General features: G+C 34.4%; 1 protein-coding gene across 3 annotated transcripts in view; it reads left to right on the top strand.

Annotated features, from left to right (window-relative positions):
• Positions 1-14,884, top strand: part of LOC108359953 (zinc finger CCCH domain-containing protein 18) — a 193,546-nt gene that overhangs the window by 37,647 nt on the left and 141,015 nt on the right. For all 3 annotated transcript variants that reach the window (XM_017612044.1, XM_017612043.1, XM_017612042.1), the window contains one exon: positions 7,689-8,034. In XM_017612044.1, coding sequence (XP_017467533.1) covers positions 7,731-8,034 — 304 coding nt within the window. In that variant the 5' untranslated portion in view covers positions 7,689-7,730. The remainder of the gene's footprint in view (positions 1-7,688; positions 8,035-14,884) is intronic.

The following is a 14,884-nucleotide window of genomic DNA, read 5'->3' as shown; positions in this document are numbered from 1 at the left end:
AATTTAATTAAACTTTCCTAATACGTGATAACTCTTAAAATAGTAGCCTATTTTCCAACATAGGTCATAAGCTATCTCTGTGCGAAATGTCATGCAAATCTGTTCAGTCGTTTCCGCGTATTAATTTAATTAAAACTTTTTTAACAGCTGGCAAATCTTCCAAAAAATTAGCCGATTTTCCACTGTAGGTCACAAACTATCTGCTTGCAAAATTTCATGCAAATCCGTTCAGACTTTTCCGCGTATTAATTTAATGACACTTTTTTAACAGGTGGCAACTCTTAAGAAAATTAGCCTATTTTCCAATCTAGGTCATAAGCTATCTGTGTGCAAATTTTCATGCAAATCCATTCAGTCGTCCACGCATATTAAATAAATTAAACTTTTTAACAGGTGGCAACTCTTAGCAAAAAATTGCCTCTTAACCAATCTGGCCGTTAGGCTATCTGCGTACAAAATTTCATGCAAATCCGTCGTTTCCGCGTGATGATTTCCCAAACATCCAAACATACAAACTTTCACATTTATAATATTAGTAAGAAGTAAGATTAGTAAGATATTCTATATATAACACATAAATATGTATGCATGTACATTAGAGTGGTCCTTAAAAAATTAAATGAATGCCCAGAACGGCATTCACAGGTCGAGAGTCTACATAACTTGAGACCGACTCCCTGTGAATGTCGTTCAGGGCCTGTATGTATGCGGTTGGGTCCAGCGGTTGTTTAATGAACCTCTGGACTTCATCCGTCAGTTCGTAGAGATGCCTTCTGACGTGCCTTGGCGAGGGCTCTTCTGCAAATAGCTGTTTATTTGGGTGACTACGTCTGTGGCTCCCTACAAGAAACTGTTTGCAGAGCACTGTGTTATGCTCCTTGATTGGGAGCATCTGGGCCTCGTCGTAAAGGTGCTTTTGGAGCGACATCAGAGGCATCAACGACATAAACTTATTGAAATATTGTAAGGTAAAGTTGTTCATTGACGATACCCTCTTAACCCTCAGTGACAGTAATCTACCCAATGCAATGATCAAAATGCAAGAAGACCTTCATTGTTTGTATAAATGGTTGTGCGTAAACAGACTCCAATTATATGTGAACAATACAAAGTTTATGGTTATATCTACAGCAGTTAACGTTGGCTCCGATAACTACAGCTTAAAAATTAAAGATGAAGTAATAGAGAAAGTAAGAATCATTAAATATCTAGCTATCTATATAGATGAAAAGTTAAAATTTGAGGAACATATTGACTACACAGTAGCAAAAATTGCGAAAAAGTCGGTCTCATGAAAAGATCATGTAAGTACTTAGGAAGGAGGGATAAGACGCTGCTCTACAGACCCATAGTTGAACCACATTTCATATACTGTCCAACACTCTTTTTTTATAGCAAGCGATACACAAATCGCTGAGCTTCAAAAAATGCAAAATAGGGCTATGCGATTTATCTTGAACAAGCGGTACGAAACAGCAAAGTTTTTATCACGCTATGAAATTTGTGTTTAACATAAAACAAGGTAGACTTCCAGATTATCTGAGTGATATCCTACGATACAGTAGTGAAACCCATTCATATTTACTAAGGGAAAATAATAGCTTCAGGCTGCCGCGGTATACAACGGAAATAGATAAGAAGAATATCTTTTATAAGGGATTAAAGTGTTATATTGAACTTCCAGCTCAAATAAAAAATTGTGAAAACGTTCATACCTTCAAAAGGCTGCTACTTAATCTTTGCAGAACATTGGATATTAGATAGAAAGGTCCGGCATGGAAACTAGTCCTTTCCATCCGGACTAGCTGGGTGAATCTGGATTTCATCCATTCATATCGCCCATAATGTATGAAATAGAAAGGTCGGCATGGAAACTAGTCCTTTCCTTGCTATCAAATAGCGCGACTTTGGATCTCGCCCATTTAAATCGCCTGCCCGTAGATAATATAATAGACGGCTTGGTAACTAGTCCTTTCCAACCGCCCAGTTGTGGCGGCTCTGGAAATTACACTCTAGAACGCATGTCCTCGCATGGCCTATGCTATCTTAGTTAATTATACATAAACTATTTTATAGCTAAGAAAGAAAATTGTAACAGGTTAACTTATATTAAGCTTTAATTTTATTTTTATTATATATTAATTTTGCAATACATATTACAAATGTATGTATCCCAATTGCTGCCGGCCCGCCACTTGAGGACATTGTTGCGGCTGTGCACACTGTTCACAATTGCGGTTGTGTGCGCCGCGAAGGAGAGCAGACTGTCGAAGGTAACTCAGAGTATTTTGGGGTTATTCACCGTCGGTATTGTTTCGCCATCGACGTGAATACCCAGTTGTAGTCTGACTCGTGACCGGCGGCAGCGACAAAATTAAAAATAAATTTATTCTTGCCGAATTTCGGCAGACGAACTTCGTCGCCGCTTTAGTTGTGGGCAATCTCATATACTGCAGTGTGTTTTAATTTTGGCAGCGAACTTTCTTCCGACGAATTTCTCTGAGCGATTTCATTCTGTTTATACTTTCAATCGGTAATGCCGCGGTCATGGATATCATATATAAATTTTGGTTCCTCTATAGAGACTAAACAAATTTAAATAATTTTTTTTTTAATCTAATACTCAAAATCGTTACTACTAAAGTCGAGGACCTGCACGCTCACCGCCTGTGCGCGCAACGAGTTCACTAGAAAGCGCGAACATGAGCAACTAATAATTGGCTCATATTTGCGATTTTTAACGTAACCTCATATAATAATAATGGCATTTATGGTATTTTAAGGAGTTTTTAGGTCAAGTTTACATGGGAGGTATGTGGTAAAATAATCCCATTAATTCCATTTATTTTTGGAGTAGGCACACAACATTATTACCAGGGAACGGATTTTTAGAACCCAAAAACCTATAAAAAAGGGAAAATAAAAAAACGAAATAGGCTAGAAAAGGCAAAATGAAATAGCGTAATAGGCAGGAAAAGGCACTAGAAATCGCAAAAATGGCACAAGAAGGCACTAAAAAAAGACAAAAACCGGGAAAAAAATAAAAAAAAACATTTATTTTAGAAATGTTTATTTTACAAGTAAGAAGAGAAAAACTATGAACTAGTTTCATTATATCAAAAATTTGTGCTTTGAATCTTTGACTATTTTCTCCTTCCGAGTTTTTAGCTCGCAAAATTTTAATCTCTATACTATAGAATATTGAATTGATTATTACGTACATATGCACATAAATAAAAAGATGGATTTAAAATAATGTAAAAAATCTGAATAAAAAGTTCAAAATCTAGCTGAAACTTTGTAGAGTTTTCATAATTTTTGCACAAAGTTTGAGATCTGGATTTATATGGTGTTTGTTATATAATGAGCTACACTTTTATGGAAAAATAATAAACATTAAATAAACAAAAGAAAAAAATAGCCAAAATTTATCAAAATGTTGCTGGCTTAATTAACTGATCACAAGTGTATATTAATTAAAATGTTAATTCTTCAATATAATCTCTACATTTCACACCATTAACATAATAAAAAAATCCCTTTTTCTTATAATTTGCAACTCGAAATCGTTGACAACACTGTTTGCATCAGACGCGTGACCGACTTATTCTCTTCATTCTCTCATCGTTTAGCAAGATTGAAATATAGTGTGGGTTTTGGCCACCGCTGCTTATAGTTGTAGTAATATTGAACCACAAGATGCATTTTGAAGTTTTCTGGCAGTATTTTTACTCGATTTTTGCGAAGAAAAGCCTTGAATGTACTAAATAGACGTGAGTTGATACCAGTGACACCCAATTGAAATGTTCAACGTTTAAAACTTTCATATTATAAAAAAACAGGGCTTTACAATTAAAGTTAGTAATCTTAAAAAAGGAAACATCAGATGTGTATATATGGAATCAGAGAAAGATAAATCGTGGACATTCTTAATCGAATATACTCGTATCTCTTTAGCAGAAAAAAGGCAATTTTCATAAAATCCGTTACCTGATTATTACAAACATATGGGCAAAATTTCGGAGTTATATGTATATGCATCGGTGCACTTTTTATCAGGGACCGTAACGGTTATAAGTTTTATTATAAAAATCACTTTTTAATCGTTATTAACTGAGTTTTATTTTTTGGTAGAAAATAATGGTTACGTTTTAAGTTTTATTTTTTGCTCGGAAAATAATGGTTACGTTTTAAGTTTTATTTTTTGCTCGGAAAATAATGGTTACGTTTTAAGTTTTATTTTTTGCTCGGAAAATAATGGTTACGTTTTAAGTTTTATTTTTTGCTCGGAAAATAATGGTTACGTTTTAAGTTTTATTTTTTGCTCGGAAAATAATGGTTACGTTTTAAGTTTTATTTTTTGCTCGGAAAATAATGGTTACGTTTTAAGTTTTATTTTTTGCTCGGAAAATAATGGTTACGTTTTAAGTTTTATTTTTTGCTCGGAAAATAATGGTTACGTTTTAAGTTTTATTTTTTGCTCGGAAAATAATGGTTACGTTTTAAGTTTTATTTTTTGCTCGGAAAATAATGGTTACGTTTTAAGTTTTATTTTTTGCTCGGAAAATAATGGTTACGTTTTAAGTTTTATTTTTTGCTCGGAAAATAATGGTTACGTTTTAAGTTTTATTTTTTGCTCGGAAAATAATGGTTACGTTTTAAGTTTTATTTTTTGCTCGGAAAATAATGGTTACGTTTTAAGTTTTATTTTTTGCTCGGAAAATAATGGTTACGTTTTAAGTTTTATTTTTTGCTCGGAAAATAATGGTTACGTTTTAAGTTTTATTTTTTGCTCGGAAAATAATGGTTACGTTTTAAGTTTTATTTTTTGCTCGGAAAATAATCGTTACGTTTTAAGTTTTATTTTTGCTCGGAAAATAATCGTTATTTCTTGACTTTTATTTTTTGCTCAGAAAATAAAACTTAATTTTTGCGTTATTTGCGGTCCCTGCTTTTTATTGCATTTTAAAGACGTGTTTGAGGTTGGGTCTAAATGGGAGGTATGCTTTAAAATACATCGATCTCGCCCATTTTTTTTTTTTTCTTGATTATCTCTATAAATGTTGCACACGAAAAATTGAGGTTATACGCCGACTCCTTCTATTTTTCCAAAAAATGTGCGACGTTGAACACTTGAACAATCACAAAAAAAAATTTTAGACAAAAAAATTTCCATACCTATGTATTTGTCAATTTTATTGTGGCTATTAACATTTTTATTTTAATGTCTTTATTGAGCTTTGTACCACGATTTTGTTTATTAGGGAAGATTGAAAAAGCAACAACTTATGGTTGACTGATGCCGCTAGAACCAAACAGTTGCGTGCGAACTACAATAAAATCGACCTGATCAGCTTATTTTAACACATACCTCTTATGTAAACTTAACCTAAAAACCCCTTTAAAAATGCCATAAATGCCATTATTATAACCTTACCTTAAAAGTCGCAAATATGAGCTCCTGTACGCGCTTTCTAGTGAACACGTTGAGCGCATAGGCGGCGAGCGTGCATGACTCATGTTGCGTGCGCGCTGAGATAAATGTTGCTGTAAGTAATAAACAGAAAAGATTAACACATTTTTTTTTTAGAAATATTTTCTTCAATGCAGTTTTCGAAAATATTAACGAAATGAAAAACACTCAATCAGAACATATTTTTAATGCAACTTGAATAGTTATATTTCTTTAATTTAAAAAAAAATTTCTAAATTGTAAAAATATTTTTTTTTTGTAAAAGCTGCAATGTCACTACCCCCTATGAATTTCCATACGATAGACGATATACGCTTGCAAGCGTATTGTATAAAATCAGTTATCGTATGTTCGTTTTCATACGCCCGACAGATGTATTATTGTGAATGGTTGTGGTTTTTGTTAACTTTTTATTGTGATCCAACACAAATCAGCCACACTAACTATCGGATTTCATACTATAAACATCGATTCGTAATAGGGATTAACAATGCAAGCGTTTATCGTGCATCGTATGAATTCATAATAGGGGGCTGGTTGGTTACGCTTACGAAAAAAAAAATCATCAACTTTCGTCAAATACTTTAAGAGGAAATGAGTTTTGAAAAAAAGATTGCTTATAAATGTAATTGCTTATAAAAAACTTTAAAAATTAAAATTTTTCAAAAAAAAATATCAAAATCTCTTTCACATCTATAAACCTCTCTACTCACAAATTTTCACGCAAAAATTCCAACTTGACTGAAATCCGAGGTCCAGTTGAGAAATTTTCACCCAGTATCGACTTTGGGTATTAGTTGAAAAAAAGTTAATTTTAATTTTTATAGTCTCTATAGAGGAACCAAAATTTATATATGATATATGTGACCGTGGTATTACCGATTGAAAGTATAAATCGCTCAGAGAAATTTGTCGNATTTTAATTTTTATAGTCTCTATAGAGGAACCAAAATTTATATATGATATCTGTGACCGTGGTATTACCGATTGAAAGTATAAATCGCTCAGAGAAATTTGTCAGAAGAAAGTTTGCCTACAAAATTAAAACACTGCAGTATATGAGATTGGCCACAACTAAAGCGGCGACGAAGCTCCTGAGTCTCCATAGAGGAATCTGAACTTTGCCCCCTATGCGGCACGCCTTAACCGCCTCCAATCGGGACCAAAATTTATAAGTGATAGATGTCTTCTACGATAGTAGCATATACGTAGGGGTTGAGGCTTAGGAAATCTGATGTAAAAATTTGCTTCCTACATTTAGAGACCACCCTAATTTACATATATGAATAGTGGCGGAAAAATAAATAAGGACGGGCATTTTAACACGTTGGCTCTTTTTCTTTTGTTTATTTAATTTTTATTATTTTTTCACAAAAGCACAAACAAAAACTATATAAGTCCACATTTCAAACTTTGTTAAAAAATTAGGAAAATTCGACAGTTTCTTCAAAATTTCAAACTTTTTACTAAAAATTTTTAGAAAAAAATTCGTTTGCAAAATTCTGATCAAAAGTTGAAATTTTGAAGAAATTGTCGACTTTTCCCAATTTTTGTATATATATATATAAATATTTCATAATCCAAAGATCGGATCTAAACCAGATTAGTATGGGAACATCTCTGAGACACTACCTTTCTGATGTAAAAAGAATTATCGGATGACGTCGTCCAAAGTTATGCGGTAGCATACATATAAAAAAAAAATAAAATAAAAAAATCTGAGGAACAGATAACCTCCTCCTTTTTTGGAAGTCGGTTAAAAAAGGGGTATGAGGACCGCTTGACTCGTACAACCTCAACCTCAACCTCAAAATTTCGAGTAAATTGCAAAAATTGAGAATTTTTGCCAGATTCGGATTCAGTGGGTCGAGATGCATGTCGGTAGGTGGGTCTGGTTAAAAGCACACACCCCTTTTTATGCCAGTGTATTGAGCTATATTTTTTAATAAAAATAATGAAAATTAAATAACCAAAAAAAAATAAGTAAAAAATTGCCAAAACTAGTTAAAATGTCGTTCCTTTCTATTTTTCCGCCATTGTATGCACATAAATATGCTCTCCGTCACTACTCATATTCAATATACACATGCTTCAACAAGAGTTAGAAAAAGCGGTGAAATGAGATACCTTTTTGGAACGATATGTTATATTGGATATAAGCCCTTAAAAAAATATAAAAAAACATATTGTATTATTATTGTGTTTTCATTCGCAGCGTTCCTGCTTTCGAGTAGTTTCAAAATTATTATAGCTGAAAATGGATTCGGATGATTCTAATCCGGGATCTTCGATTTCAAACTCGTCATCCATTTCGTCGGATAACTCCCGATCTTCCCCGGAACCAGTAAATGACGCTGAAGCTACCAATGCACTTAATATAGAGACAAGCGAGAATGTGGAAGGACAGGAATTGTCAAGGCCAAATTCGCGGTGTTCAAATGTTGGTCCGAATTCTCCACATTCGTCTTCAAAATCTGATTTTAATTCATCATCGTCTTCTTCGTCGAGCGATAATGAAAATGGTGGCATTAAATCACCGATTGGAAACTCTCCCGTAAAAAGTAAGTTGCTTTTATAAAATTAACTGAAGCGCATATGTACATATGTATATACACTGAAGAGCAAAACTGGAACAATAGAACGGAAAGTTAAGTTTGAGGTAATGTACTTCTTCAGTTTATTTGCTGTATGGTAATTCAAACTTGCATTTCACCTTACCGATGTTTAACTAAACGCTTGACCATAAAAATTTTAAGATTCGCATATGGAAACTCAGAAAAAAATGACCAAACCAAAATGAACTGGATTGTTCCAGTTTTGCACCCTCTTAGTAATTGCTGAATTTTATAATTCAAAGAGGAGTTCTGGCTCATTTCCTGCAATTTTGTAATCAAGGCGCGTCGAATTTTCGCTGTGAGTGCATTAAGTGCACATACCAAGCAAAAAGAACTTAAAGTTTTTGCACAACGGTCAGAAAGGGCACGCTGTAAAGAAAGAAATCATATCGGCCAAATTTCCGTTTTATGGTTATCTAAACAAGCGATAAAAGGGCGGACCTCAGTCTGCCAGGCTAGGCATATTTGAGGGTCTCTAAATGCCAATAAACTTTGGCAAATGACTGGACATTATGTAAGACATGGGAACAAGTTATTGCAGCACAAAGATAAAGAGGAGAAAGCCTGCTTTGACATCCAGAACAATTTTTACTCAGAAACGCATTTTTACTAAGAAAAAACATTAGATTGGTATTATTTTGAAGCGGGAATTTACAAGTTCTTCATAAGCGACCACATTATTCCACCAAAATTTACTATTAATTAGGGTACGGCCCTAAATTTGTTAACTCTGAGGATAAAATTAAACGTTTTAAGTCGGAATATTGGCACTTGAACTCTGTGCACCTGCATCAGGGATACGCCTAACGTCCCAAAATATTTAAACGATTAGGTTTGTGTGTGTACATTTAATGATGTAGGGCCGTGTTACGCCTTAGGGAGTAAGAACTGTGGTAAAATCGATGGTAAAAAGAAAAGTGACAACAAATGAGCATTTTCAAAGAATTTGGCAATTTCTGAGGATATTTTTCGCAGGCTTTTATCAATTTTAACAGGACAATGATCAGAAATATCCCTGAAACTGGGGCCAAATAGGTATAAATCCCAAGTTTTTATAATCATGGAGTGACCTGCGTAAAGCCCAGAATTGATTCAACAGAAAACTTATGGAATTGTTTGAAAATGCCACTGTTCAATTGCGAAAATTCGCCCAATCGCATGCAAGACCTTGGGCATGGCGTTGAGGAAAACCGGTGCGCGTTCTCAACAGATTTCGGCTAAAACCTGGGCGAAAGTATCCCAAGATGGCCATAAAAGCTAAAATATTCAAATTGGTTATGGCCAATTTATTAAAAGTCAAGCAAATGGTAAAATTTTCTGTCGGGTGCAAAACTGGAACAATCTAGTTGCTACGTTTTTTTTTGCAATTTTCTTCTTTATCTGCTTGTATTAATTGTTGTTTTTATGGCCTTCTGATGAAATAAACATTGGAAATGTGAATTCCGAAACTAGATTACAAAAAAGTCTTCATATGTTGCGAATCGCAAGAAAATTCACATTATGTATTACTGTTCCGGTTTTGCTCCTCAGTGTATGGTTCTTAGATATTAACTCCTATAACTTACCCTAACGATAATGGTGAAAACTATCACCCGTGTTATGAAATCCGAGTCGGAATCGCATCGTAATTGGAATTCAATTCCGATTCGGAATTTAAATAGTGTTCTGCAACCCGAATGGAACTTTTGTTTCGAAGTTAATACCGAATCCGATTGCAGAGAAAAACGAACAAACTTCCTAGTTGTCAATTTTGTTTTGAAGTGTCGAATTTCATTTGAAAAAATTAAAAAGGTAAAGCAAAAATGTCAAATTGTTTTATTAGCTGTTTTGCTGAATAAAGCGCAGCAAAAAATTAAAAATTTAAGCAAAACATTTTGCGCGATCGTAGCAATCCCATGGAATTACCGAATTCTGCGTAAGTAGGATGCAAATAAAATTATAGTTTAAAAAACTAAAACCTCGCTATTATAATTTCCATTCGTACTGTCATCAGGTATGTAGTTTGAGAATAGAAATCGCTGCATCTTTTAGGCGTATCAATATTACATAGTTACATCCCGAGCTAATAAAAGGGAGGTAAAAACTGTTTTCTCTTGCGGCTCTTCAAACTATCATTTTATATTTTACAGCTTTCTTGCACTCTATAGGATAAAAAAACCGTCTGTAGGAATGGACTCGAACATTGCTTTGGGAAGGAGCACCATCTCCAAGGTAATACCAGAAATTTTTACCTTATGGAGCGGAGGCTTTGCTCAAGTGTATAAAAGTGTATAAAATTGTTCTGAGCAAGAGGGAGGGCCGCCAAAAGTTCTTTCTACGAACACGCAAACCACAAGATGGTTCTTTTTTTTTAACGGAAAAGGAAATCTTAGCATTAATGCGTTGGTTGTGAGTTTTCCAAATCACTTCATTTTATATGAAAAGGTTTTTGTAAAATTAATTTCTCATGTATTTCATTTTAGTTAGTGCTATTGATGCTTGTCTAGCCATGACTCCTTTATTTGGAACATGAGCAACGCAAGAAATTTTTTTATGATTAAGTATCGAGATGATGATCACATTTCGTGGTTATTGGACGAAGTCGTTTTTGTGTTTATTAGGAACCTTGCAAAACCAAGAAAGGTTTTGAAAATAATTGCTGTGTTGCTCCGCATAACAGTTGCCGTTACTACAGTCTTGATTATTAGTATGAAGAAGGTGAAGAAAACGATAGCGAAGTACCAAAGTAAATTAACTTGCAAGTGAAGCACAAAAAATTAGAAATGAAATTGCGAATAATAATAACTCTATTTTATTAAAAGCACTTTTGTAATTTAAACAATAAACAATTTACGCAAAAAAATAACCGTTTTACTCTTTTTAAATCCGAAACCTTTTCTAGCTCCACTTCTAGCTGTCGGCTTGTTCCACCAACGCTTCTTCCACTTTTTTATGGTGTTCTTATGGTGTATATATAACCATACATATATTATATCGTCGATGTTTTTTACGGGAGAGCGGAAAAGGTTTTTCTTTGAAGTCATTGCCTTGATAGGCGGTATTTTCTCTAGCTATTATGTTACAAATCTGTTGTTTTAATAGCGGTTTTATGATTATTATGCATAAATCTCGATGCCTGGAGTTCAGGGTTACCAAATCTAATTTTTGCCACAACGGCGATTTGTCGGTTTTGCAAAAACATCGACGATCTACATATATATTTGAATTAGACGCAACCATAGCGATTATAGCATTAAAAACTGTTTTGAAGTTAGTTGACCCTTCACTAGACCAGAACTTCCTAAAGTAGGTTCCGGGGAACCCAAGGGTTTCGTAGAAAAGTCCCAGGGCTCCGTGAAGTCATTAATTTTTGGAAGTTCAATAATTCAACATCTACATAAGTACAAATCGGGGACCAGCCATCATCGCTTAAAATTCGGCATGAATAAGCGATTTGAGTTGCACACGCAAAGAAAATTTCTATAAACAGCATGACCGAGACGCAATTATCCTTTTTCGAGTATATGTACTCGTAGTTGGTATCATTGTCGTATTGAGTGCCATGGCGTTGAGCGTTGTCAGCTTGCTGTAGCCTAATGATTAGAGGTGTCTTCTACCACTCCGAATAACGTGGGTTCGAGCTCTGGTCAAAGCAATATCGCAAAAAGTATAGAAAAAAGGTTTTTTTACAGCGGTCGCCCCTCGGCAGGCAATTGCAAACCTCCAAATGTATTTCTGCCATGAAAAAGCTTCTCATAAAATCCATTTGCCTTTCAAAGGCAGCGTAATACTGTATTATTGGAGTATCTAGCTCATACAATTGTTGAAAAGATCAGTGAAGTTACTAAATTTTTTCAGGGAATACCAACAGCCGTATTTTTGGCGAGACAAATTATCATCCTTTTAAAGAAAAGTTTTTTTCTAGATTACTTGTGTGGAAAAGAAAAGCATTGAATTACCAAATGAAATGTGATCTTCAGAGTTCTTCGACATTGAAACACACATTTCAGTCGGTGTCTCTGAATGAGTTTTGAGTTAGTGTTAGGAGTGAATACTATAAAGTAGCTAAAGAGCCTTTCTTAACTTTGCTTTCTTCTGTCACAACGTATCGCTATGAAACATTGTTTTCAGTTTATAATTATACAAAAACTAAATTTATGTCGAAATTGGATGCTACCCCAGAAATGCGCATGCAGCTTTTAGACATAATACCGAACTATAAAGCTAGAATTAATAGAACAGTTAAACATTTTCATTCTTTACATTAAAAGTTATAATAGTACATATGTATATACATACATATATCGTCACTAGACACGAATAAGGGCGCGCCATTGTTTTGACGGCGAAAAAGGACGCATTGACGAAAATGACGCGTAAGAAAAAGTTCGGCGAAAAAGGACGCGTAAACCTAGTTGACGGCGAAGAAAGATTTATACCCAGCCAAGGNGGCACCAAAATATGTATGCAATACTTCTACATATCGTCGTTTAAAGTACAAAACCGCGTATCAAAAAAATTCATTTGCCTAAATTTTATAGGAGAGAATGAAACTTGTCCTAATTAAAAACGGTTCTCTCTTTTAAACTTAATAATCTTCCCTCATTATGTCTAAGTATCGATATTTTATTATAAATGGCTAAGGGCTTGATGTCAGGAGCTTCCGGTGACCAAATATATTTTTTGGCACAAATTTCAGTTCCGAGGTTTTGCAGAACCACGGTACACGCTTTTGTACTTTAAACTACGATATACATATTGGCGCTTGAACAATATGTTAGTGTTTGGCCTAGATTCTCCTCCGATATGCGGCGTGCGTGATTTTATCACACAAAGTAAAGGACAGTTTTACGCGGACTCCGAACGGAAATTGTATTTTATTGTGAAGTTGTTTCCATGACAGAATACAATCGGAGGTTTACTATTACCAACAGAGGGGCAACCACTATTAGAAAAAACTGGGCTTGAACTCAGGCTATGCGTAATGCTATACAGCAGCCGCCACTACTTTTACATATATTGATGGTATATTCAAAATACTATCCCGAACTTCGGAGTGTATATATGTAATATAAAAAAGGAAAAGAGGTACTATAAGAAAATGTACCCAAAATTCTGGAGCAAATGAAAAAATGCTGATTGAAAATAGTTCAAATGTATAAATTAAAAGATATAACTTAATAGGTTACAGCGCTAAACAAAAGGAAAAGTTAGAAAAAATAGCAATGCAGTTTGAAGGAAACATGAAGCCATAAAATGCTTGTTTGTTTCGCTAATTCTCTGAACCTTGTAAGATATGGCACTCTATTACTTGCAGTAGTTTGCAAATATTCACTAATGGTTCTAAAATCGCAAACATTTTCGTGGGATGTTTTTCTTTGATTTCGAATTGAAAATAAGGCTGACTTCCAAAACGTCAATTGCTTTGCATAGGTACGAAGTATAAGGTTCCATAACGTCGGACTACAAAATATTGACAATGTATTTTGTTCCAAAACGCTGCCGAAAAGTTATCGAAACGCATTCGTGTTTTAGAAATGGAAAATTCAGAAAAATTGTCCATTGCTATATTGAATATTTAAAATATGCAATGTATATGGTTGCAATGTGTCGCAACTCTGCATATACAAACAGTTTGAATACCGCAGTATAACAGTTTCCAAACATTGTATTAATACGTTTTGGAAGTCAGCCTACATTACGATCATATTGTACCGAAATAAGTGCGGTATCCCTGCATTTTGTAAAAGCCAGAAATAAGCATAAACTGTATGAAAAAATGAAAGGGAGAAGTATACATGCTTTCTATAATTTTCACTTATATGTATATTTGGCAAGTGTTTGTGTAAACAACAAAAAATACAAATTTTCATTTCTTTGCCAGCTTGGAAAATATAGGCCTATTTTTACTTAAACGTGATATAAAGCTCATTAAAATGTTCTGTAATGTCTTGTTGTAAGTTTGTTATCATAGTTCTTCGTATTTTCATTGTCCACTAAACGTGAGTGGCTTCAATTTAAAAAGTTCTAGTACAAAGAATTTCTTTGTTTTGAATTTGTTTGTTTGTTTTTAATTTTTAAAATTCGTACTTTTGACATGTATGTGAATGGCGGAGTTGCCGCTTTCCTCCTTTTCGGTGGGTTTTTATATTAAAAAGGCATCAAAATGGGAAAAAACCTCCTTGGTATCTCTGCATCTGTTAAACTTTTTATGGGAAGATGTATGCAAATCCAACTTGCTATAATTTCATATGCTTAACAGTATCACAACAGTATGTTTACAGTATCTCCCCATAATTTTTCATATGAAAAAATGTTTTATATGCATTTCACTCGATATCATTGAATTCCTCATTGGAACATGTAGTCCCTCTATTTTAGCGTATCAACAGTTCATATGGCTTCACACCATGTAAATGCACCATAACGTTTCCAAAACATTAAAAGTTCTTGTTATTCTTGCCCTGTGCACACTGCATTAAGTTTGTAGGCATTTGTTTTGCTCATTCCTAAGAGAGCTTTGGTTTTGAGTGGGTCGTAGAACACCCAGAACTGCCGGGCAATCCTGTAGGATCCTGTGCAGTTCCACCTGTGCCTTGCCTTCGAATGATAAATTTCGGTAATTTTTGTCTTAATCTCCCTGAGGGAAGCGCCCATGTCCACCGCGTTGGACATATCCAGTGCGGTGCCGCTTTTTGCTAGTTCGTCCGCTGCCCCGTTTCCGTAGATGCCCCTATGTACCGGGACCCATATTAGGGTAATTTCGTATTGATCTGAAATATTGGCCAGCTCTCTCCTACATTCATCCACTAGCTGA

This window comes from Rhagoletis zephyria, unplaced genomic scaffold (genome assembly GCF_001687245.7).
Source record: "Rhagoletis zephyria isolate East Lansing unplaced genomic scaffold, Rhagoletis_zephyria_1.1 Rzeph_scaffold_00494, whole genome shotgun sequence".
Lineage (NCBI taxonomy): Eukaryota > Metazoa > Arthropoda > Insecta > Diptera > Tephritidae > Rhagoletis > Rhagoletis zephyria.
The sequence above is the reverse complement of the archived record's forward strand: the minus strand, read 5'-3'. Positions and strand labels throughout refer to the sequence as shown.